The sequence below is a fragment of the Pyrus communis genome, chromosome 7 (assembly GCF_963583255.1).
Source record: "Pyrus communis chromosome 7, drPyrComm1.1, whole genome shotgun sequence".
In the NCBI taxonomy this organism is placed as follows: Eukaryota; Viridiplantae; Streptophyta; class Magnoliopsida; order Rosales; family Rosaceae; genus Pyrus; species Pyrus communis.
The window spans coordinates 16,912,410-16,934,901 of NC_084809.1; the positions used below are offsets into that span (position 1 = coordinate 16,912,410).

Consider the following 22,492-nt stretch of genomic DNA (forward strand, 5'->3'; position numbering starts at 1 on the left):
AAATCAAGGCGTGTTGGCCGTCATGTGAGGGTGACGTAGTCATGTGCGCAGTGCGGAAATGATAATGATATAAAGAAATGTGAATAACTAAGAACCAAGCTAGCTATTTTACACTAAGCAAATATAAGTGCAAATCCCGATATTTAAGTGTGATACACCATAATCAGAGCATAGGTAGCCAAAGTGCAGTCCAACAAGACAAGTACTAATTATACATTACCAGAAGTGGTCCTACATTAGTGATAATCTGTCAGAATTGCCGTCAATTCCTCGTAAGCCACCAACAAGCACTTCTACCTAAAACCTGGAGGGGCGCAAAACAGAAAGTGTGACTTGGCAAAAACAAAGCTTTTCAAAACCATTTCAATTATCAAAGGTAGTAAGTAGTAACCCCTCGCCGTAAAACCTGTATAATTTCCCAGAAATTAGAATACATATCTACAACCATGCTCAGAATAGGAAACTCCACATATATGCCATGTCAAATATCTCAGCATAAAATATGTAAGCCAAGTGATACAAATCAATGCAAACGATATGTCAGCCGAAGTCACTTAATATGACCTGTACGGCTGAATTTATAGCTCATCCATCTAGCTAAAGTCACCTAATATGACTTGTACAGCTCAACCAATAACTCAGGTGCGTCTATTGTTGATGCAAAAAAGGGCGAGGTTTGCCTTTAGATAATGAGGTTATAACTAAGGTGCGTCTATTGTCGGTTGAAAACTATTTCCACACCCCCTCTTAGGCCTTGGTTAAGCCTTGTGCCTTTGAGAATTTATGGAAGGGATCTCTCTTTGGAGTAGACCCCACTATAAGAAAAAAAAAAATTTCATTGTGCAAAAAAGTATTTAGACAACTTTTTTAATTAATTATTAAACCCACATTAGCATATAACAAATGTTTTTTACAGAATTGTGGCAGAATGATCATATTGATTTGCGACACCTACTTTCAAGAACTATATTGATCGATTTTCAATTTCAAGGACCATTTTGATGGTGTAGGTCAATTTCAGGAATCATTTGTGATAAAAAAAACCTGTAAATCTTGTGGGCCCCATTTATGTGTTACATCAGCACTTAACGAAACTTTTAACAGAATTGTGACATAATAACCACATTGATTTGCGATACCTATTTTTAGGGACTATATTGATTGATTTTTAATTTCTGAAACCATCTTGATAGTAAGGGTCAATTTCAGGGACCATTTGTGATAAAAACCCAAATTGAAATTATCAGAGGGCAAAATGAAAATTTACATGAAATACGGGACCCAAATTGTAAATTTAACATCGCTTAAACCCTAGCTAAACCTTAAGCTCTGGAAAGTCTGGTTGGTTGCCGAGAAAATTCTGCTCATTTTAGTCCTGCGATTTTCTTGGCTACCAGAACTGTGAAAAAACAATGAACTACAGGTTCCAGAACCTCCTCGGAGCTCCGTACCGAGGAGGCAACGCCGAAATCACCAATAACACCGAGCTAATCTCACCGGTCGGTAACAGAGTCACCGTCACCGACCTCATCAAATCCCAAACCACAACTCTTCCTTTCCAATCTTCCTCCAACATCTCCCGAATCGCGGCCTCGCCTGACGGGGTCTTTCTCCTCGCAGTCGATGACAACCGCCGATGCCTCTTCATCAACCTCCGCCAGCGCGTGGTGCTTCACCGCATTTCCTTCAAAAACCCGTCAATGCCCTCGAATTCAGCCCGAACGGGACGTTTATTGCGGTGGCAACCGGTAAGTTGGTCCAAATTTGGCGCTCTCCTGGCTTTAAGAAAGAGTTTTTTCCATTTGAATTGGTTAGGACTTTTGCTGATTGTGATGATAAGGTTGTGGCATTGGATTGGAGCCCAGACTCGAATTATTTGCTTGTCGGGTCGAAAGATTTGACTGCTAGGTTGTTTTGTATGAAAAAATTGAAGCCGGGTGGGGTTAAAAAGAAGGCATTTATGTTTTTGGGTCATAGAGATACCGTTGTGGGTGTTTTTTTGGGAATTGATAAGAACACGAATAAGGTATGCAATGTTTATACGGTTACCCATGATTGTTATGTGTTTAGTTGGGGTTTGAGCGACAATGAAGGTGAATCTGATGGAACGGAAGTTAAAGAGCCAGCCTCACCAGATACACCGATTAGGGATGGTGATGATGAAGTTGAAGGTATTGGAAGTGGTAACGTGAAGAAGAGAAAGGGTTATGAGGGCAGAGAAGGTGACTTGGATGAAGAAGGTGGGTATTTGCAAAACAGGAAATGGGAGTTATTGGGGAAGAACAATTTTTTGCAGTCCTAGACGAAGTTGACAGCTTGTGATTATCATAGGGGCCTTCATATGTTGGTTGTTGGGTTCTCAAATGGTGTATTTGGGATGTATCAAATGCCTGATTTTGTGTGCTTGCACTTGTTGTCGATATCAAGAGAGAAAATTACAACGGCAGTTTTTAATGAACTTGGTAATTGGCTAACGTTTGGGTGTGCGAAACTTGGACAGTTGCTTGTGTGGGAGTGGAAGTCAGAGAGTTATATATTGAAGCAGCAGGGGCATTACTTCGATGTGAATTGTCTTGCTTATTCACCAGATTCGCAACTGTTAGCCACTGGAGCAGATGATAACAAAGTCAAGGTATATGAGTTTTTAGAATGGGAAGCTTTTTATTTAGAGGACTTAACTATGTAGTTCCATGCAACTTTGTAGTTCAACCATCTTAGCTATATCTGTACGCTTTTATGATTTAAGAATGAGGATAGAAATTTGTTAGCTGTTATTTGAAGATTCATATATTGTCTCTTTTGTGGGTTTTTCTTCAGTGTAATACTAACCCTTTTTATTTAATCCATTTGTTTCGGTTGTAGCATGTGTTTCCCTTAATAAATGATGACTGATTTCATAACTGACTATCAAAGATGCAACTTAGAATACTTTTGTACTGTAGGTCATATTACTTGTATGTTACGATGACTATGCATTACCACACCCTTGTCTTATGATTCTCATAACGAATGATTTTTTTATAGTCAACAATTGTTGTCCATGTGATTTTATCTTAGGATGTTCTACAAGAAAGTGGAGATTGGGTGCCACTAGATCATATGATAATTGGTGATATATGTACTATAGAATTGTCTAGTGAGTTTAATAATACATGACAGTTTGTGGGTTTGTGATGTATTGTTGCATTACCACACCCATTTTCTATTTCCACTTTCATAATTACATTCAACTTGCCAATGTGCGGATTATTAATATTTTGTACAAAATGCAATTATGGACTATCATACATAGAGAGCTTACTCTTTTTCTTACGCAGATCTGGACTGTTTCATCAGGGTTCCGCTTTATAACATTCTCTGAGCACGCTAATGCCATCACCGCACTCCACTTTATGGCTAACAGCCATAGTCTCCTAAGTGCCTCTCTGGATGGGACTGTTCGTGCATGGGATTCGTACCGTTATCGAAATTTTAGAACATTTACCACCCCTGAAACTAGGCAGTTTGTTTCACTGGCAGCAGATCAGAGTGGTGAAGTGATTTGTGCTGGAACCCTTGATTCCTTTGAGGTATTTGCCCCTTTGATCACATCTTTTTGACTTAATGCTTCATTTTAGTTCTGTTTCCTGAATTTTCTTAATGTTACGTACAATAGATCTTTGTTTGGTCGATGAAGACAAGCCGCCTGTTGGATATTCTTAGCGGCCATGAAGGTCCTGTTCATGGTTTGATGTTTTCTCCTACAAATGTGAGTTTACTTATATTATATTTGATTGTTCTGCTGGTATAATTGTTGTGTTGGTTTATTATAAATGCACATGCTTCTATAATGCTTACTCGGGCTGTTGCAGATGCATATACTTTTATAGAGTTGGTTCCTATTTATGATTTAAGGTGTTTTCTTTATGTATATTGTTTTTATTTTCTCATGCAACCAAAGTTTATTTGCAAGGTTTAACGTTGATAGCTGTTGGAGCTTGATGCGATGTTTTTCTTCCACATGCAGGCAACTTTAGCTTCATCATCATGGGACAGAACAATTCGGTTGTGGGATGTTTTTGATGGAAAAGGTGTTGTTGAAACATTTACTCATACACATGATGTTCTTACACTGGTTTACCGCCCTGATGGAAAGCAGTTGGCTAGCAGCACATTAGATGGTCAAATTCATTTCTGGGACCCAATTGATTGTTTATTAATGTATACCATTGAGGGCCGTAGGGATTTTTCTGGAGGTCGTCTTATGACAGATCGTAGATCAGCTGCCAACTCAAGTTCAGGAAAATTCTTCACAACTTTATGTTATTCAGCTGATGGGACTTACATATTAGCTGGAGGAAGTAGCAAATACATCTGCATGTATGATGTTGCTGATCAGGTTAGTTTCTTACATGGGCAAGCTTTGAACAACATGATTCACACTCGATGATGTTTCTCAAGCTTTCGTTTTTTGCATTTTCTGTTGCTGTTTCGTTTTCTGGCTGGAACATCAAGACCTTAACATCGAGCTATATGCAGTTATGCACACACACATCTTGCATCTTTTTTATGCTTGAATAAACTGCTTGGAAAAGCATGAGCTATATTTTTATTAACAGTTGGGTTACAAGCTTTGTACTCATTCTTACATAAGATACTATTATTTACTTTGATTTATTGCAACTTTAGCCAAAATGTGATGAGGTTTTTTAAAAGAGCTGTTCAACTTTCCACCTCTTGGCCAGTGTTCCAATGAATTAAGATTTCTGCAAGTATAAGTCACATATTCAGAACATCAAACATCTAATGAGAACTTTGATTAGGGCTGTGCAACTTCCATGGTTACCTGAATACTCCATTTCATTCGTGTATAGGATGAACTTTAAGCAGCTTGTTGTATATCATTTTTGAAATAATAGGCGCTTTTTTCTAACTTTTGTATGCTTATTTCTTTTACTTCTTGTATGCATATGCTCTTGGGTAGAATTTTTCTGGCCTTAAACCTGTTACAATCTAATTGTTTCTACATCAATCATCTAAACTTATTCTTTAGAAAATACACCAACTTTTTTCTCCCAATGTTTTTTATTTCCCACAGTTGAGAAATATATCATTGCATTGGTAAAACAAAAATGTTTTTAATTCCAGTGTGAGAATGCCATGTAAGTTGGGAAAAGAGAAGTTAGGGTGTATATAATTTTCCTTGTCTATTGTAGACATTGAAATTTCGGTGAAACAAAAGTTCACCAATGCATTAAAGTTTTGACTTGTCAAGGCATACATGGCATACGCCACGTGTCGTACAAATTGTACACATGGCGTGTGACTCAACAAAATAGGAAGAAATACCCTTGAAGGATTAAACAAGTTTTTCTTCTCATTTTGGGCAATGACAAGGCAAGTACATTTCAATCCATTGAGGATCAAAACAAGTTTTTCTTCTCATGTTGGGCAATGACAAGGCAAGCACACTTCAATCCATTACGGATCAAAGCAAGTTTTTCTCATTTAGACGGGCACCATACATTACCCTAACGTGGCGCACCTGTGTCACTGCTGAGACTCAAATCTAAGCAAATGTTAGATGAGTTAGCCATTTTCAAAGGTGTTAAAAGAGAAGGGTTGGATGGAGTAAAATCTCAAAGGGCCGATAAAACAAAATACACCGGAGACGATTTTCACGAATGGGCAATCTTCAAAGTGTGCATGTTGGAGGTGATCGATATCTCTATAAAAGGAGAGGCGACACAACCACCGATTCAAAAAAAAAAAATTGAAGAGACACCACTCTTCAAATCTTAAAAGCCGGATTTTCCTGCGTAAAGTTCGGCAACGCTCTTCAAACACAATCTCGGCTTTTCAGATAACACGTGCAACTTTGTCAAAGATCTCTGACAAAATTGAAAACGCGTGGAGGTCATCATCCCAACTACCACACAATTTTTTGCCTCTATAAAAAAAGAAAGAGGAACAGGGTTGTTCATTCAGAAATCGAAGAGACGCTTGCTCAGAAATCAAAGAGGCGTTTGTTCAGAAATCAAAGAAGTATCACCCTCCAAACCTCAAAAGTCGGGCCGCTCGTTCAAGGATCGAAGAGTCATCACTCTCTGAATTTCAAAAGTTGGGCTTTTCCAGATTTGTCATCACCCTTCATATGCAACCCCAGCTTTACAGAAATCACGGTCAACTTTGTCAAAGATTTCTGACAAAGTTGAGAACGCGTGAATCTTACTGTTTCAATTACCCAACAGTTGTCGACAATGGTAAAGGAACAGTACCACCACTTGCTATTGAGAAATCCCTATATATGTCGACCTTCATCTTTTATGGCAAGGCAGACCTGCAAAAAATGCCCAACTCTTCCTCACCTCTGAGGGCGCACTCCCAGCAAAGCCTCTAAAAGGACCACTGAAGGTAAGAAGGCGCATCATCGTCCACACTGGCAAATCTTCATGCCAACAAACCCAAGAGGATGGCACTGAGGATGAAATCCCTAAGAAAGCCGTCACTTCTGGCTCTTTCGACTCAAAGTCTTCACCTCGACCGTTGGGGGCATGCTCCAAGTCAAGTGAAATTGGATGATGAACTCATGTCACTCCGAAGAAACTGCACGAGAAACATACGTTTTCTCCACAGGTGCACCAATCAGAAAAAGGGCAAAACAGGTTTCGCCAACCTCCAATGCAATGTGAAAATGTTGAAGATAAGAAAATTTCAACACAAAGATCGTTCATGCGCGATCTCTTCTTCCTCGAAGACTTATTCAATTCCTCGATCAAGGCTCCTTGCTATGAAGATTGTGAGGAATGCATTTCGAAGATCGCTTCGAAGAAATTGGACAAGCAGCAACCATCTTGTCCATAAGTTTATCAGTCGAAAAGGGGGCAAAACAGCTCTTGTCAACCTCCAGAACAATGTGAAAGTGTTGGAGATAATGAGGAAGGACATGGAGAAAGCATGATATGAGATACTTTTGCTTTTTGAAGAAGTGTTGACGATTTAACGGCATCGCGTGGCAAGGCTTTGCTCTTTGGTGACGGCGCCAGCGAAGGGTTGTTGAGGCTTCTCGAGCTCTTTGATTAGAACAATGATGTCGAGCTTGGATTTGACTTAAACTCTTCTGTCTGGATGGTGCTGCAGGGAAAGGCATCGTGCTCCAGCAGTTTGTTCCAGCTCCTTGTACCGCATTCTTCTCTGCTTATTTCTTTTACATAGCCGAGGTGGTGCGCAACCCTTTGCCTTTAAATGGTCTTTTAAGGCATCATTTTTCAGCAATTCACCTATGCTTGGCAGCTTCAGTGTAAAGAGCCGACACTCCGTCGCCTGTTCCCAAATTTGTGAACACGAAAAATTCCTGACGACGAGGAACAAGAATACGTGGCACAAAATAATATTTTGTGTTTAATGATTTTGGGGTTACGATCTCTCTCAAATTTGGTCCTCTGATTCTATCTTCGTAGGGTGTAGGTTTGTGGATGAGTTGTTGATCCAAAGGGCCGTCGGGGCTTGATCTAAGGATGAACAGTTGATGAACGGATCTTCAAGGGGCGTTGGGCTTGATCTTGAAGAATGGGTGTATGAGTTTGTTGAGGTTGTTGATCCAAAGGGCCGTTGGGGCTTGATCTTAGGATGAACAGTTGATGAATGGATGAACACTTTCTTCAAGGGGCCGTCGGGGCTTGATCTTAAGTTGGTGTGAGTTCTTCATGGGCCGTTGGGGCTTGATCTTGAAGGAGGATTTGGCGAAGAACGAAGAGTGCTTTCTTGATCCTTCGGAATTCTTGGGAATTTGGATGCTTGAGAGCTTTGGAGTTTCAAAGCTTCAAGGATTTGAGGAATTCTCTTCCAATTTGGGAGTAGAGAAATGTATTTGTGAATTGGTTGATGCTTGATACCTTGATGGAGAAGCCTATTTATAGGCTTTGAGAATGAATCACCACCACAAAATATTTTTTTTCTTTTCCAAGCACCATTGCCTAATTTTCCCACTTAAGGCAATATTGAAATTGAAGTGGTGTAACTTATGGCCTAATTTCTCACTTAATACCATTTTAAACTTGAAGTGGTCTAACTTATGGCCTAATTTCCCACTTAACACCATTTTAAACTTAAAATGTGTATGCTTTGTCATTGCCCAAATGAGAAAAACTTGCTTTGATCCGTAATGGATTGAAGTGTGCTTGCCTTGTCATTGCCCAACATGAGAAGAAAAACTTGTTTTGATCCTCAATGGATTGAAATGTACTTGCCTTGTCATTGCCCAAAATGAGAAGAAAAACTTGTTTAATCCTTCAAGGGTATTTCTTTCTATTTTGTTGAGTCACACGCCATGTGTACAATTTGTACGACACGTGGCGTATGCCATGTATGCCTTGACACGTCAAAACTTTAATGCATTGGTGAACTTTTGTTTTACCGAAATTTCAATGTCTACAAATGCCCCCACTTCAAGGCGCATTGTATACATGTGCTTGTCACGTGTAGAAGATGTGTTTTAAAGTACCTTAATGTAGACATTGATTCAAAGGCCGTCTAGGCTTGATCTTGAAAGGGCTGGGAAATTTCTTCAAGGGCTGTCGAGGCTTGATCTTGAGTTCGACTGGAAGATTTTCTGGTTTCCTCCAATCGTTGATTTTCCACAGGCTTAATCTTGAACTGGGCTGGAGGATTCTTTTGGTCTCCTCCGAATGTCTGAACTTATTCCTTTTATCTGGAGTTGAATTTGATTCAAGGGTGGTGAACACTTGATTTTGAATCGGACTTGTGATTTCTTCAAGGGTCATCGATGCTTGATCTTGAGTGAAAATAAGACCATGAGTGGTTTCAGGATTCAGACACATGGCAGGCAAGCACGAGGTGGAGGTGATGACCTGTTTCTTTGTTCAATCTTTCCAATTCATATTTGAAGAGGGTTAGAGGATGACTCAGCATATACAGTTGTTGCGTTTGCTGACGATCCACAAGATTGATGTTTCATTGTCACTCGTCTTAGCTGTTCTCCAAGCAGAAGTGGTCCCTTCTCTGGAAGTGTATCAACCGTTGAAGATGACTACTCGAGAGCAACGCTAGGTAAGCAACCAGGGAATAGATTCCAGGTAGTCGGTTCCAGATCGGAAGACTGGCTCCAAGTGCCGGCTGATTGCTCTCTTTCTCTTTGCCATGCGAGTAAGAACAAGGACAAAGGAAAGGACATGGAGAAAGCATGATATGAGATACTTTTGCTTTTTGAAGAAGTGTTGACGATTTAACAGCATCGCGCGGCGAGGCTTTGCTCTTTGGTGACGGCGCCAGCGGAGGGTTATTGAAGCTTCTCGAGCTCTTTGATTAGAACAATGATGTCGAGCTTGGATTTGACTTAAACTCTTCTGTCTGGATGGTGCTGCAGGGGAAGGCATCGTGCTCCAGCAGTTTGTTCCAGCTCCTTGTACCGCATTCTTCTCTGCTTGTTTCTTTTACATAGCCGAGGTGGTGCGCAACCCTTTGCCTTTAAATGGTATTTCAAGGCATCACTTTTCAGCAATTCACCTATGCTTGGCAGCTTCAGTGTAAAGAGCCGACACTCCGTCGCCTGTCCTGAAGTATGCGCTGAGAGAATTCAAGACTCATCAACAGTTGAAGACAAGCACTCGAGAGCAACGCTAGGTAAGCAACCAGGCACAGGTTCTTTGCTTTCGAAGAAGCAGCGAATGAATCAGCACATATATTTGTTGTGCTTGTCTCCACATGCTTCGATGTATCATTTTCACTTGCCTTACTTGCTCCCTTTGCAGAAGTGGTATTTCCTTATGCAGGTTTGACATCTTCTCTTGTAGTATTTGTCCTCTGATACAGGAGTGAAATGCAAACCTTTCATTTGAATGGACCATCACTTCTTGGTGGCAGTGCAAGTTTGAGTGGAGGTTCCGACATATTGCTTTCTCTGTCCTTGTCTTGGCAGGTGAGAACAAGGGCAAAGGAAAAGACAGGGAAAAAACATGATATGAGATACCTTTGCTTTCGCCCTTGATGATATGAGATACTTTTGCTTTTGAAGAAGCAGCGAATGAATCAGCACATATATTTGTTGTGCTTGTCTCCACATGCTTCGATCTACCGTTTCCTCTTGCCTCATCTGTACTCCAGGCATCTGGTATCTTCTTTGGGGAAGAAGAAAATTGAGTATTTCGAGAGGCTTTGCTGGGAGTGCGCCCTCAGAGGTGAGGAAGAGTTGGGCATTTTTTGCAGGTCTGCCTTGCCATAAAAGATGAAGGTCGACATATATAGGGATTTTCCAATAGCAAGTGGTGGTACTGTTCCTTTACCAATGTCGACAACTGTTGGGTAATTGAAACATTAAGATTCACGCATTCTCAACTTTGTCAGAAATCTTTGACAAAGTTGCCCGTGATTTCTGCAAAGCTGGGGTTGCATATGAAGGGTGATGACAAATCTGAAAAAAACCCAGCTTTTGAAATTCAGAGAGTGATGACTCTTCGATCCTTGAACGAGCGGCCCGACTTTTGAGGTTTGGAGGGTGATACTTCTTTGATTTCTGAACAAACGCCTCTTTGATTTCTGAGCAAGCGTCTCTTCGATTTCTGAATGAACAACCCTGTTCCTCCTTCTGTTTTTATAGAGGCAAAAAATTGTGTGGTAGTTGGGATAATGACCTCCACGCGTTTTCAACTTTGTCAGAGATCTTTAACAAAGTTGCACGTGTTATCTGAAAAGCCGAGATTGTGTTTGAAGAGCGTTGCCGAACTTTACGCAGGAAAATCAGGCTTTTAAAATTTGAAGAGTGGTCTCTTCAATTTTTTTTTTTTTGAATCGGTGGTTGTGTCGCCTCTCCTTTTATAGAGGTATCGATCACCTCCAACATGCACACTTTGAAGATTGCCCATTCGTGAAAATCGTCTCCGGTGTATTTTGTTTTATCGGCCCTTTGAGATTTTACTTCATCCAACCCTTCTCTTTTAACACCTTTGAAAATGGCTAACTCATCTAACATTTGCTTAGATTTGAGTCTCAGCAGTGACACGGGTGCGCCGCGTCAGGGTAATGTATGGTGCCCGTCTTTCTTATCTTCTAGTGGCCCTCTTACAGGTGAAGACTCCGTGATAAAGGATGCAACAACAGCTACAATAGTAGCTAGGAACCTCCTCACTCCTAGAGATAGTAGGCTGCTTTCAGGACGGTCCGATGAGTTGGCCGTTCAAGAGTCCCTAGCTCTCAGTGTTCAGTGTGCGGGCTCCGTGTCCAACATGGGCCAACGCCTACTTGCTCGATCCCGTCAAGTTGAATCATTGATGGCGGAGGTGGAAAATCTTAAACAAGAGATCAAACAGCTTAAGTATGAGAATAGAGGTTTGCACGTGCTTGCAAATAATTATTCGACGAGCATGAAGAGGAAGCTTGATCAGCTGCAAGAATCTGAAGGTCGAATTCAAAGTGACTGTCAAAGGCTTGCGGATTTCTTCCGGAGGCACCTTTTTCCTGCGTCATCTAGCGTTCCACCAAGTATTGAGGTCTCGAATAATCTATCTTCGATGTCTCCCGCTCCTAGAGTTTTGCCAAGTAGTGGGGCTTCACGTGAACAACCTTTGTGAAAGCTCCATCTTTTTTCTTTTTTTTTGTACGCACTTGTAATTTCTCGGAGATCAATGGACATGCTTTATTTTATTCAGTGTATTGTGCTAAATATAGATAAAACATATATATCACCAAGATGTGTTATTTCCTTCTTCTTTTTTTTTTTTTTTTTTTTTTTTTTTTTTTGGTGATTTTGATAATGATTTTGTCGTATACAGTTTATGCTCTTGCGGGCCAGGAGCGTTTGGTTGTTGTTTGCAGTTTCAACTCGTGCAGACAAGGAACTTGTGGTGCCGTTTGCAGTTTCAGCTCGTGCAGACAAGGAGCTTGTGGTACCGTTTGCAGTTTCAGCTCGTGCAGGCAAGGAGCGTTGGTTGTCACCTTTTAGGCTCGTGCGAACAAGGAGCTTTTGGTTGTTGTTGTGGATTTGTCAAGCAATCTGGGAGAGGCGTTCCTCGCAATCTTCATAGGAAGGAGCCTTGACCGAGTAATTGAAGAAGTCTTCTGGGAAGAGGTCGCACATTGTGATGGGGATGGATGATCTTTGTGTCGAAATTTCATTATCTCCAACACTTTCACATTGTTCTGGAGGTTGACAAGAGCTGTTTTGCCCCATTTTCGACTGATAAACTTGTGGACAAGAGGGTTGCAGCTTGTCCAATTTATTCGAAGCGATCTTCGAAATGCATTCCTCACAATCTTCATAGTAAGGAGCCTTGATTGAGGAATTGAATAAGTCTTCGAGGAAGAAGAGATCGCGCATGAACGATCTTTGTGTTGAAATTTTTTTTTATCTTCAACATTTTCACATTGCTTTGGAGGTTGGCGAAACCTGCTTTGCCCCCTTTCTGATTGTTGCACTTGTGGAGAAGACGTATGTTTCTCGTGCAGTTTCTTCGGAATGACATGAGTCCATCCTCCAATTTCACTTGACTTGGAGCATGCCCCCAACGGTCGAGGTGAAGACTTTGAGTCGAAAGAGCCAGAAGTAACGTCTTTCTTAGGGATTTCATCTTCAGTGCCATCCTCTTGGGTTTGTTGGCATGAAGATTTGCCAGTGTGGACGATGATGCGGCTCCTTACCTTCAGTGGTCCTTTTGTGTCGACCTATAGGATTGATTGGCGCTTCATCCTTGAAGGAATCAAGCTTCGAACGTCGCCTTTTTCTGCTAACCCATCGAACTTTTCTTCCTTTGGTGTTGTCTTCCTCTTTCCAAAAGGCTTCTCATTATCTTCAAATCTTTCCGAAGCTGATCGTCGCAAAGGAGAGATAGCTGTGTTGCTTTGTTTCTTAGGCTTTAACAACCTTTCAAAAACAGAGCTTTGGGATGTTGGCGCGTTAAGCCTCTTGAACATGGAAGTTCGGTCTTGCCCACCAATACGATCAAGTGCCGAAATTCTGGGTTTTGAATGATTCAGCCTATCGAAGACTGACACTCGAATAGGAGGTTTAGGCTCCTCTTGATTTTGTTCAATGCTTACGCTGATGTGTTGAGCGCTAGCGTTTTTCGCTTTGCTTGAAATCTTCACGAGTGCATTTGGTGTGAAGCCAAGTCCAGCTTTATTGTTGTCAACTCCGTAATCATGCTCCTTCAACTTCTTTTGAGTCTCGGTGAGGTCACGATCTTTGTCGTTGACGGTGTTTGAAACCTTCTTTTCAAGATTTGAAGAGGAAGCAAAGTCATGCCTAGCCTTTGACATGAGTTCGTAGGCATTTAGGTCAAAGCCTTCTTCGGTCTTCTTAGTTGGAAGAGAGCTTGGTTTCACTTTGACGCCATGCTGTGCCTCCAGACGGTTAATGAGTTCGGCGGTTTGCAAGTTTTTCTCCTCTGCAGTCTTTATCAGCCTTGCAATTGTTTCCTTCATCTGAACCAGCTGTTTTTCAATGGAGGTAGTGCCGATAGTCATGACTTGTTCTTTGTTTGAAGCCATGGACTGTACTTGAATATCTTGAACGGAGACAGAGATGAGAGGTAGAGATTGGGTGATTGGGTACATCTCCTGTCTGCGTCACTGGGTACCATGGTATTTCTCTAAAACTAGCTTGTAGAGGAACTCCACTTCTTCATTATGTTCAAACCTTCAATTTTTTAGGTCTATTGATGTAGTGGATTTATTTTCGCAGGTGTTGCTGCAGAGGTTTCAAATAACTCACAATGTATCTTTGGATGGAGTTCTTGACTTCTTAAACTCAAAGAATATGACAGATGCTGGACCACTGGATTTAATTGACGATGATAACAGTGATATAGAAGAAGGTGTTGACAAGCAAACCCGGGGAAAGTTGGGTTATGATTTACCAGGATCCATGCCTAACCATGGAAGGCCAGTTGTTAGAACAAAATGCTTGAGAATTGCCCCCACTGGTCGGAGCTTCTCAGCAGCAACAACAGAGGGAGTTCTAGTTTATTCAATTGATGATTCCTTTATCTTTGACCCAACTGATCTTGACATTGATGTCACACCTGAGGTACTTGGTGAAACTTTGAAATATTACAAAATTCCCTCTACTCAGATTACCCATCAAAAATTTTTAAAGCTTTGTTTTGTTAAAACTCAGTATGCTACCATTAATACAATTGCTCAAATTAAACATCAATATTTGTCTGATAAAAACATAAACTTAATTGAAGAAAAACTAGGTAGACTGTCCACCTTTGAACCTAGAGGAGGCCCCATGGGAACAAAGGTGCCTCTGTTCCAAAGTTAGGGGGAGAGCTACTGAATGTCATTGGCAGGGAGAGTGGATGGGGAGGGGAGAGAGATATAGATTTTATACAAGGTTTATAATGGATATTAATGAATTCATGATTGGAAGGCTTGCGAGAAAATTTGGAGGTAAATACTAATGGTGTGACCCTTTGTTAAAATGGCACTAATTTTCTTAGTTTTTGTAGATTTCTACCTTCAATTTTGTTTTCTTTTCATTTGTTTCCTGATTACATTGTTCTGCAGGCTGTTGATGCTGCACTCAATGAAGATAAATTGAGCAAGGCTTTAATCCTTAGTCTCAGATTAAACGAAGAGAGTCTATATAAAAAGTGTATTTTCAAAGTTAGTCCGATAGACATCCCTGCTGTCATCTCATCAATTGCGTACAGACATTTGCAAAGGTTAATTGAGGTATTTGCAGATCTGTTAGAAAGTCGCCCACATTTGGAGTTCATACTTCGGTGGTGTCAGGTACTTTTATTGGCTTCCGTTTCTACCGAGTTCAGATGCTGTGAACGCATTACAGTAGCATTGTTTTCATAGCAGGATCTCACTGATGGTTTGCGTATGTTTTGTCTTGCAGGAGCTCTGCAAAGTTCATGGTAACCCTACAGAAGGCAATAACAAGAACACATCAGGATTTGAAAGAGACATGTTCTTCCAATGAATGTATGCTTCGATATTTATGTTCAGCAAGCTCAGGGAAATGAAAAATGTTGCAACGCTGCTAAACACCTCGACAAAATTTTCAGAGTAAAAGATTACTGTTTTCATTGCAATGTGTAAAATCTGCTTGCTTGGTTTGGGAACCCTAGTCGCTGTATTGAGAGCTGTGAAATTGGGACTCAGAGACAAGAACTGCAGTTTGTCGCTTGAAACATCATCCGTGCAGGATAGTCTTGCAATCGTCGCAGGCGCATGTAGTAGAGGCATCCGTTAATGTTGTCTCTCAGATAGTTCGAAGTAGATTTGTTTTGAAACATTATCCGACCGTAATAGGGATTCATCGTACGATCTGATGCCGGTTTGCGGTTTTTCTGTACTATATTGACAAACGGAGTTAGTCCCGGGGATATGTATGTCTCGAAGTTTTCCTTTTTCCCTATTCTGCTTCTGTCTATGTAGAGTTTGGAATGATATAAACGAACGAAATTCGTTCAATTGTTTTTGCAATTTCTTGCGAAGTATACGCACATCAATCGTAGCAAGGGTTATTTCAGAGGAGGGAAATAAACAAAGGTGTGTAGGCACGGGCAGATCCACATAGGGACCTAGGTGGTCTCGGGACCCTCCGAAGGCTGGGAAATACGCATGTGAAGGTCACACCCATTCTCATCCAATCCTAGGCACCAGAACAACTAACTCAAACCCTATTCTCACATGAAAACCAGATACATTGCAGGAGGACGAAAGGAGATGAATAAAGAAGCAAGTTTTATTACAATTGACATAATAAAATTAGGTTTATTAACTCTAGTGATACATAATCCCACGTATTTGTCATCTTTCAGCAACCAAAAAAAGCTGAGCCTCGTACAATTTCATTCTAGCTCCAAATTTCATTCCACTTGCCCCCATGAGTTCGTATCGACACATACTACCCAAATATGTGAAAAAATGAACGTGGGTGAAATGTATCATTCTACCCTCCAAATTCAACAACTTATTCAGACTTCTTCTCTTGACTTAAGATTTTTCTTGAGCTCACCATTCTAAAAATGAAAAGACGGCGGCATTAAAGCACTGCATTTCCTTGAATACGTAACGATACAATAAATAACCGAATTTACAAGGACTAACCTGATGCATATTGAGAATAATATCTGACCCTCCGACTAACTCCCCCTTGATGAATATCTGAGGAAACGTTGGCCAGTGGCTTCATAGGGGTAAAAAAGAGTAAGATTAAGAAATCAACTCCAAATCAAAAAGGCCAAATTGACAAAGTTTATCACAATCGTCGGTCCTGATCCTGTCTCTGTATAACGAACAAAATTTGTAGTAGTTTTCGTCTTAGGCTTGTATATGGCACTCAAATATATAGTACTCAAATACCCTACCGATGAAAGATAAGGGACATCTATTATTTCTAATTGCACAATAATTGGCTGAAGAGGGCGAGACAGGTTTTAACCTCCAATGAATACGATGAGTTCTATAATTAGATCACGATTCGTGACAATCATAATTCTTCATTCAACAGTGACTTCTTAACAGCTAGTACTCTGTACTTCACCCAAAAAAATAACGATTATTTACATCCTTTATTTATAAGCGGTGCTAGCAAATTTGGAAAGGCAAAATTCTATAAACTAAAACCAAAGTGGGAAATCTTTAGAATTTACACCACAAAGAATCAACTCACCTAAAGGCTTTTACAGCACTTTTCAGTTCAGGATCTTCCACGATATTTCTAGAAGCCAAAGGAACTTCTGCAAAGTCCACAATCATCATAAGAAAATAGTTAGCAGCAATGCATAACAATATTGCTGCTAACAATAAGTGAAATTTAGTAGCTATTTAGTAGTCATGTTTGTTCACAAACTCAAGCTATACTCGGTAACATAGAACCCGTTCTTTCATAATTTCTAGTTGAACTACCTATTGAATTAAAATTCCAAAAAACTTGAAAAGTACAACAAATAAAAAGAGCTTCACTCAACTTACTTCAATCAATATGTAAACTTGAAAAGAAAATTAATACAATCTGTCAGTCACTGCAGCTGAAACAGTACTCTACTGATCCATTCTGGATGACTTTACGTTTTAGCCATTCCAGACAATTCTAATTGATTAGGTGCATCACGTATTTGTACGAAACTGACACTCTTTATGCAGGAAGTATCAAATGCACCTGTATGGATATGCTTGACACTGGCAAGCTATTTATATCTATCTTCAGCTAGTGGCGTCCCACTTTGATGGAACATATGAGCAATCATGAAGATAGTGATATCACTATGCTTTCATTTCAGTTATTTCCGTTCATACATAGATAGATTTGATTGCTAAATGAACTTTAGAAAGCCATGAATGAATGAAGGAGTATTGAACGACTTGGCACTTACGATATGGTTTTAATACTCTAATGGCAAGTCAGCTGAATCCACATTGAGGAAGTTCAGGCACTCCTTTCATATAAAGCATTACAGGGTTGTCCTTGACGTCATATGCCAGAAACATACCAGAACTATTTAACGTAAAGGACAATTAACCTTTGTCCAGATGACAAGGGGAACATATAAACTTATGTTAAGAATATTGGCTTGGCATACATACCTGTTCAACAAGGTCCTTCAAACTAAGGTCAAAACTCTCAAGTTTATTAGTCGGTTTAAAATCATCATGCGTGTCGTGCTCATTTGGCACACTGGTATTGTATCTCATGCCACTGGGATAAACGGATGCAGGTGCCTACCACCAAAGAAACCATTTAATGTTATCATCAACAAGTATGAAGCATACAAACCAAATTCAAAACATGCCGCGGATTAATGTGTTGTTACAAACATATACAGTCGCACAGATACGCACACACTCCTATACATGGCCTGGTCAAAAATGCAAGCATATAACATATACAATAAAGAGCAATGTTTCTTGCCACACAATCTAATATATGCCATGCGATCAAAATCTCAATCCATATGACAAGCAAGGTTTAGGGTATGTTCGAACATAGATAATCCAATTAACTCTGTACCGAAACATAATTCCAATCACAAACAGGCAAGTTCTAAAAAACACTAGGCGCTAGTTGGGCGGCAGGCTGGGGCCTAGCGCTTTGGCGGCTAGGCAGGGGCCTAGGCGGACTAGGTGGATTTAAGTAAATTTATTATATTATTGTATAAATAAGTGTCTATTTATACTTAAAAAATATACATAATTGTATTGAGATATGCAAAATAAAATGACATATAGGTTATAAAAGTATTAGAACATATTGAAAACATGGGGAACAAGCATATAATGAGCGTTCATCCAAGTATTCAATAAGTATTTTACATTTTATTAAAAAATTAAAGTGCAAAATGAAAGTTTTCGATTTTCTGTCTAAGTGAGAGTCGCGACCAAGGTGGGTGCCTAAGTGGGTTTAAGCGGGCTAGGCAGATTCCTAAGCAGGTCTACGTGCACTCACTTAATTTTCGAACGCCCAGTGACTAATCAAGACGGTGACCAGCCGCCTAGCGCCTAGCGCCGGCTAGGTGGGATTTTTAAAACAGTGCAGACAGGTAATATCAAAATATAACAGTATTTTTCTTAAAATCATATATAAAACAGTATTTAATCCAAAACAAACCCATAGTTTAACTGGGTTTAGTTTGATTGAACCAAACTCTCAATCTCAACACTCTTCAGTTATGCACTTTCGTATGCACTGCTATTACTACTATTAGTGATTTCCAGACACCCTTTTTCTCCTCGTACACACTCCTGTTTATTTCTTGCCTTTGAATCGAAGAAATCAAAAGAGAATCATCAAACAAAGATAAACCGGAGCATGGACGAGGATAGAAGGGTGTGCAGAAATCATTTCCCTTACAATTACTACTAGTAGCCAAATGTGGGCAACCTAATCAAATTCTTACAATTGTGGCAGTCGAGAAGCCGAGCCGGGAAACGAAAGCCACTTGAAGACCAAATTCGAAAGAGACCTCGCCATGCTGTGAACCCTAAGAACATGAAATCCTGTTTGGTTAGTCGGAAAACGAAGGAAAGTTGAAAGCTTTTTACAGTAACATTCATTCGTAAAAATCGATGTGAAAATCTTGTTTGCTTAGTCGGAAAGCAAATGGAAAGTCGGATTCGGAAACTTTATCGATTTACCTGGTAGAAAGAGGAGGAGAGAGGTGGAACCACCGTGGAAGGAGGCTGAGGAGAAGCAGGAGGTGCGTTTTCTTTCGAGCTGTGAGTGTAGCTTTCCGCACCGTCGATGTACAAAAGATGGAAGGGTTGGTTGGTTGTTCGGTCCGGCTATTTGAATCCAGTTTATTTTTTGGCCTAATTAGATTGTTAGTCTCTGTCATGTAGTAAAAAAAATAAAGAATTTAAGCGTATGCGGTGAAATTTGTTATGATTTAAACTCAAAATTAAAAATTACGTTAAGTCGTTGTTAATTATTAGCACATGAGCTACACTATTCTACTAAAACGGAACTTTTCGTTAATTGTGAGGGCAATTTTATATTTTTAGTCTCACATGTGAGACTCATGTACTAACAATTAATAGAGAATTGACGAATTTATTTATTTATTTTGATCTTAAATCCTAACATATGTTAGGGATGGGTACGGGCTGGGCTAGGCCCAAAATTGAAGGGACCGAACCAGATCCGATTGTAAATAAAACAAGGTGGGGCGGGTCGGGCAATATGATTTTAGAAATAGGAATAGGACCTAACCCGGCCCGTTTGCTCCTACGGGTCCAAATTTTTTTCTGTCTGTTATTTTGCTATCGGAAACCAAAGAAGGCTTCGTGCTAGAGACCTGTGCAATAGATCAAGCAAAAGAACAATCAATCTTCCTTTTCCACTTTGTAATTCTGCATAATCTAAAATTTGACATGCATAACAACCACACATCTCTCCAATTTCACAAATTAATTAACTGTTAATTCACTAAATTAATTCGAGAAATTTCCCAATCTGAACAATTTCAAATTCTTTCTTTCTAACCAGGAAAAACAAAAATAGAAGAGAAGAACTTTAATTCAATAAAAAAATAGATTTATACAGAGAGTTGCTTAGAGCAACTCCAACGTTGGAGCTCTCCCCCCAGGCTATTCACTATTCAATCCACCTTAAGAACAGTAACTGCCCTTAATGAACAGTAATAGCCCTGTGCCTTTGCATCTCCACCGTTACACTTCAATAGCCCTGGCAATAGGCAATAAAATATTAGTATTTTTTTAATTTATAAAATAATACAAAAATAATTTTAATTGTAATTTCGGATATGATTTTTAATCGTTCTCATTGCACCACGTGTCATTATCCGAAGTATTATTAAATAATACAAAATAATTTTATTTGTAATTTCGGATAAGATTTTTAATCGTTGTCGTTGCGCCACTTGTCATAAAATCCGAAAAGACAATTATTGGGGATGGATTTTCGATAAATTTTTTAATCGTACTTGTTATGTCACGTGTCATTATCCGAAAATACAATTATTGGTGATGGATTTCTGATAAGATTATTACCCAATCACGTCGCGCCACGTGTCATAATATGTTTACAATCTTTGAGGATAGATTTCCATCAGATTTTTAACGAATGACGGCATGCCACGTGGCATTATGTACAACCTAATCCTTTCTGAACTATGAGTAACTTCAACCCAGCTAGTACACAACGCAACATCTTCAAGAAGCGACCAATTCGTACCTGCATCAGTAGTCATTTTGTTGAAAAAAAATGGATTGAAACTTTGAGACAAAGAAAGGAATGTGATTGAAAGTAATTGAGAAAATATGAAATTGTTGTGTAAGGTAGATGATAATGAGAAGGTATTTATAGAAAAGTAAAAACAATTTTTTTTTTTTAAATTCAGATTTTTTTTTTAATTTTTTACAATTTTTTACAATGTTTTTTAAATTTTTATTCAACTAATTAATCTTTGCCGTTGGATATAAAAAAATTTGAATTCCAACACTTCAGATTGTGCCACGTGTCACAACGGTAACTTTTCTTAATTTAAAAACTATTTTTTCTTTTATTTTTTTAATTTATAAAGCATATTAATATCCACCGTTGATCTTAGATCGAACGGTGGATATTAAATAAGATTTTTATTTTTTTGACCGTTGAGATCGAACGGTCCGTGGGAAGCCACGTGGCTTTCCAACGGTAACTAAAAAAGCACTGTTTTTTTTCTTTCTGATTTTGTCTCGACGACGTGCCCCCACGCAGGAGTGGGGTGCACGCGCCTGACAAAAAAAAAAATTAAAAATGGCCTGACGTCAGCGCTGGCGTCACATCCACTCGGGCTCTCGACTGGCAATTCTCCACGGGCCCCGAGCTCGAGCCTCCACCTCCAATCGGGCTCTCCAATGCTAGAGCCGGTCCACAAGGCCTCAGGCCCCTTTTCTCTAGCCTGTCCCCCGAGCACCCAGCAACACTGGGCTTGCTCTTACTATGAAAAGCAAGATGCCCACTAGTGTTATTTTATTGATTAGTACCTTGGCGTTTGTTTCTCGGGAAAAAGAGGTGAGAAAAGTGTTGAAAAGGAATGGGAAAGACAAATTTAAAACTAAAAACCCACATGCAAGACGAAAAGACGAAAAGCACAAACCTGATGAAGGCAAGGAGTCATTCCAAAGGGCTTTTGGGGAAGAAAGCCAAAAAAAAGAAGCAGTACAAGTTGGTAGTTATTAGCTGAAATATGCAACTGCTGTTGTTGTTGTGACCTTGATCGAAACGAGAGTGAGTCTTGAGATTGATAAGAGATCAACCGGCTAAGATTTAATCGAATGTTAGGAATCAACAATTTGGGCTAGGGGCTTGTGTTTTTAAATTCTTGGATCGGCCCCGTGCCGCCATTAATATGATCTTGTCCCGCCCCGCACCAACCCACATGAACCTGCCCCTACTCGTGGGTCCAGGACCCGTTTGCCCACTCCTTAACTCCTAATTTTTTTACCACATGGTTATCTTCTAACTACCTTATCGTCACGGGAACTATTAATCCAATTAAACCTTATTTTTTTTCTTCTCTTAACTAGTTTTTTTACACGTTCTACTTCTAGTTTCTATCCACCTTTTAGTGAATTTTAAATTACACAAAACTATATTAATTATAGGTTGAACCATAATCTCATACCGCATATTTTAAACATTGAAATGTCCAGTAATGCTTAGCTAAGTGTACTCATTTTGAGGACTTGTGAGGTCCTCATTTTGAGGACCTGTGAGTTCCTCTTTCATTTGAAGATTAATCTAAGGGTGGATTAATCAACAACCTTAAATTATCCCTATTACAGTCTAATAAAATAATAATCCCGATTTAAGAAATAAAAAATAAATAAATCATGCAACCCTTCCGCCTAGGGGTGGGCAAATGGGTATAGGAACCGCGGATCGGGGTAGTTAATCAAGGTTTGAGACGGGTACGGGTCGGTTCCAATTTTTACATAAGAGAAACGAGGCAAGGCGGGGCAGGGCCTTGAAGTTTTAGGGGCAAGCCGGGTCCAAATGTATAGAAAAAGGGGGCCCCGGACCGACCCGTTTGTAATT

At 39.8% G+C, this 22,492-nt stretch overlaps 1 protein-coding gene and 1 pseudogene across 1 annotated transcript; one reads left to right on the forward strand and one right to left on the reverse strand.

Annotated features, from left to right (window-relative positions):
- Positions 1 to 1,363: 1,363 nt before the first annotated feature.
- LOC137740164 (periodic tryptophan protein 2-like) lies at positions 1,364 to 15,349 on the forward strand (annotated as a pseudogene).
- A 361-nt stretch (positions 15,350 to 15,710) lies between these two features.
- Positions 15,711 to 21,572, reverse strand: LOC137740639 (uncharacterized). The gene is made up of 8 exons (XM_068480474.1): positions 21,552 to 21,572; positions 19,087 to 19,233; positions 18,849 to 18,932; positions 17,539 to 17,673; positions 17,328 to 17,418; positions 16,625 to 16,691; positions 16,060 to 16,138; positions 15,711 to 15,971 (listed from the first exon to the last, which is right to left on the reverse strand). The coding sequence occupies exons 1-5, from the start codon at positions 21,570 to 21,572 to the stop codon at positions 17,356 to 17,358; spliced, it is 450 nt and encodes a 149-aa protein (XP_068336575.1). The 3' UTR covers positions 15,711 to 15,971; positions 16,060 to 16,138; positions 16,625 to 16,691; positions 17,328 to 17,355.
- Positions 21,573 to 22,492: the final 920 nt, after the last annotated feature.

Coding starts and splice junctions, on each gene's coding strand:
- LOC137740639 (XM_068480474.1), bottom strand. CDS start 21,572: ATGACTCCTTGCCTTCATCAG. Junction 17,674..18,848: donor GCTTCTCGACTGCCACAATT/GTAAGAATTTGA, acceptor CTTTGGTGGTAG/GCACCTGCATCCGTTTATCC. Junction 17,419..17,538: donor TGAAGGACCTTGTTGAACAG/GTATGTATGCCA, acceptor TATGACGTCAAG/GACAACCCTGTAATGCTTTA.